The sequence below is a fragment of the Helianthus annuus genome, chromosome 6 (assembly GCF_002127325.2).
Source record: "Helianthus annuus cultivar XRQ/B chromosome 6, HanXRQr2.0-SUNRISE, whole genome shotgun sequence".
NCBI lineage: Eukaryota > Viridiplantae > Streptophyta > Magnoliopsida > Asterales > Asteraceae > Helianthus > Helianthus annuus.
In genome coordinates this window covers 27,170,195-27,173,971 of record NC_035438.2, presented here as the reverse complement: position 1 = coordinate 27,173,971, position 3,777 = coordinate 27,170,195, and the positions used below count along the sequence as shown (strand labels likewise).

Genomic DNA, 3,777 nt, shown 5'->3' with positions numbered 1-3,777 from the left:
CAGGCGCTGAATTTCATTCAACCTATACGTTGTATATAACTCTATACGTAGCGTATATAAATACTAAGTGTGGAAATAGAGAGCGTTGTTGTGCCAATAGTTTTTGCCTTCTTAAATCTACTATTTTTTCCATTAAAGGATATAAACCCTTGTACACGTTAAAATATACATTAGGCCCGGCCAGCCTACTAAAGTTGAAAATTAGTACCAAACTTAAAGAAATTTATTATATCAGGAACGCCCACCCTACTAAAGTTGAAAATTAGCACCAAACTTAAAGAAATTTATTTCACCATCTTATTCCAACCCGATTCAATATTATCAGAAATAGGAACATGCAACAATGGATATATACGAAACATGACTACGAGTCCCTTATTTTTACCAAATGGAAATAACACTTAGAATTTCTTTATGAAGTCAATTATGAGTTTGTTGATCACATCAGGCTTCTCTTGGTTGAGGAAGTGGGCTACACCTTCCAGCAACACAACTTCTTCCAACAATGGAACATCCTTCTTCATCCCACCACTTGTTACATACTCGTCCGCACCTGCCATATAATAGGCGGTGTCCAGGTTTCCCGCGACAAATTTTGTTGGCACCATAACCTTCGCACCCCTCCATGCTGAAGTCAGTTCCCAACTCCTGTTGTCATGTTACCAACACCAAATATATAATTAATGTACCATCTCTTTTTGTACATGTATAAAGATTTATTCGTTTAGCTAGTTACTTACAAAGGAAGGGCTCGGTAATAGTTGAGTCCTCCGGTAATTCCACCAGCTTTTTCGATTTGGCTAGCATAGTACTCAATATCTTGTTCGGACAACCAAGGTGGTAAGATCACCGGGACACCAGGAGGTGAGTGTGGAAAACCTTTACCTTTAGGGAAATAAAGAGGCCCTGGATCTCTTAATGTCAAGAACTTTTTCATGAAGGTTTCATAACTCATAAGTTTAGCAAACTCAGCTTCAATTTCACCCGGTTTCTACACTCGTAAATACACATCATATCATTAAACACAAGAATAAGTTTAGCTTGAAATTTGAATAAGTTGTTTAGGGTGCTAAGAGAAAAAGTTTATATGGCCAAAAAATTAATAACTTGCCTGAAATCTGACGATGTAGTAATCATCTCCGTACTGACGTCTTACAACCTCGACCAGGTTTCCATCTGGGTTCCAGGGTTGAAAAGCAACGCTCATGTTGAACAAAGCTTTGACCCTGTCGGGCCTAAACAGGCACAAGTTCCAAGCAATGAGAGCACCCCAGTCATGACCCACAACAAAAACCTTTTCGCCTTCGTTTGTGATGGCGTCAAGAAGTCCAATCAGGTCTCCCACCACATGGGGGATGGTGAACTTGGTGTGGTCATTGAGCGGTGCACCCGTAGTCTGACCATAGCCACGAAGGTCCGGTGCCACGGCTCGGTAACCATGATCGGCCAAATAAACAATCTGGTGGCGCCAGGAGTACCAGAGCTCGGGGAATCCGTGAAGGAACAAGACTAATGGACCTTCACCCTTTTCAGCTATGTGCATGTTGAGCCCATTTACATTTATGAACTTGTGCTGTATCCCCTCCATCTTCTTGATGCTCATGTGATTGATTGGGTACGGTTTTATATATAACCTGGGTGAAGATTATGCTGTCACGTAAACAAATTGATAATATCATGAAAGACAAAAACGTGGGCATATATGAGGACGGTGCCGTAGCTCACTAACGGACGCAAATTAGACCCCATGTGAACTCACATCATTGATACATATTTGTAATATAACACGTACTTCAAACGTAACCCGATTATGTTATAAAACGAGTGTTGTTGTTCATTGCCTCTAGAATGGCTTACATGAGATACAATTTAGAACTAGTTTCTTTTGGCGTCGTGCGTTGCGGCGAAACTGAGCAAATGATAATGTAAACAAACGTGTTTTAAAAATAAAGCATGCTTGTTGTTTAGAACGCCAAACCATTAGAGCGGTTTTTTGAGTACAACATCATTTTTAACAAAACTTATAATGGAATGTCAAGGAAAAAAATTAATTAAGTACAACTACATAGTTAAGTTTTTAGAAAAAAAAGTTATAAGCGTAAATTATTAAAAAGGTAACAAATTAATCGATAAATTAATACATGTTCTAAAAAAAGAAAAAAGAATTATAAAAAATGGTAAATGAAATATATGATTTTAAAAAATAAAAAAAAAATAGGCTATTAAAAGTAAATATAATAATAAACTATTATATTAAATAAAGAATAATAAAAACGTATATATTATTATAAAAATAAAGTTACTATTAATCGTCCTTTATAATCAATATATATATATATAATATATATAATTATTAAAATTAAAAGAAGAGTAAATTACAACTCTTCTCCTTTATGTTTACATCAAATTGCAGGCGCTGTCCTTTGTCTTTAAAATTGACGGGTTTTGTACTTTATGTTACAAAATCTTGCACGTTATGTCATTTAGGCCAAACCTAGTTAGATTTTTTGGTTAAATCTAGTCATATGCTTTGCACATGAGGGCATTGTTGTCATTTCATCTCATCAAGGACTATTGGGTAAAAGAAGTTATGTTTAGGGACTATTGTGTAAGTATAAAAAAGATATTTAAAATAAAAAATATATATAAATAAAACAAAACTCTGCATTCTCTCTCTCTTCTCTCCCTCCTGCCGCCACCTCCCACCACCACCACCACCACCATTACCATCCACCCGCCACAGATGTAACTACACCAAAACTGTAACACCTCGAATTTTTGTGTCCAATGATGTGTTAACACGTGTCATTTGTTTACACGTGGCATCTATAATAAATAAAGGACTAATTTTGACAAACCTCGAAAGTATATAAATTCGAGGGTTATAAAATGTCAACAAGGGTAAATATACTGTATAGTATCCCTAAATAATGCTTAAACCTTCAAACGAATAAATTATAGATCGTACAAAAACAAAACGCGGAAGAAAGTGAGAGATTACAAACTACAGGGGTTAACTGTGTCAACATGTTTAATAATACCTCTGAGTGACCCTTTAACGTTCCAAAGACCTTGTAACGGTATTATACACTCACTAAAATAATATATATGAATTTCGCGAAGTTTCGATATGAAACGAGAAAGTACGATCGAATTCGTAGAAGAAGGGTTAAAAGCGTCAATAATGAAAGTTAAGGCTTTCTGAATAATTAATAAACTAACCGGGGACTTAATAATGCGGGTAAATAACACGAGGCCCCTATCGGTAAATAACCGAGGGCCAAACCGCAAAGTTACCCCTTCAAACCCGAAAGGTCAGGTAAATCATTACGAAAGATTTCGTTATTAATGGCCAGATTCTGTAATCATAACAAAAGATTTAAAGTTTCTGAAATTATAACCTCTCGCGACCCGCGTGAAGGTTAGGGGTAAGTTGAGGCGGGCCGCGAGCCACCTCAATTACGCATCTGATTTATTAAACTCAGGCGACCCGCGTTATATTGCATGGGAACTCCCATGCGGGCCGCGTAAAGTGCCCAGATGCAGAATTGTTGTAACTACTTGGCTTTTGGAGCTTTTGAACGATCATGAGCCAATAAATGAGGCATGGGCACCCTACATTTGACCCATACACCTTAGGGGACATATGCCCATCATCCATGATCAGTATAGGCTGAGTTGTGATGATCTTGGACCTTAACATTGGCTATAAATAGCAAGGTTGTGAACATAAGTTCATCACACTCAAAACTCACCCATCTGATCATTCCAAGAGCT

General features: G+C 37.1%; 1 protein-coding gene across 1 annotated transcript; it reads right to left on the bottom strand.

The window, feature by feature from the left end:
• Positions 1 to 262: 262 nt before the first annotated feature.
• On the bottom strand, positions 263 to 1,694 carry LOC118479741 (epoxide hydrolase A-like). The gene is made up of 3 exons (XM_035974460.1): positions 1,112 to 1,694; positions 741 to 991; positions 263 to 648 (listed from the first exon to the last, which is right to left on the bottom strand). Exons 1-3 carry the CDS (start codon positions 1,601 to 1,603, stop codon positions 402 to 404), a joined length of 990 nt encoding a protein of 329 aa, XP_035830353.1. The 5' UTR covers positions 1,604 to 1,694; the 3' UTR covers positions 263 to 401.
• Between the last annotated feature and the right edge of the window lie 2,083 nt (positions 1,695 to 3,777).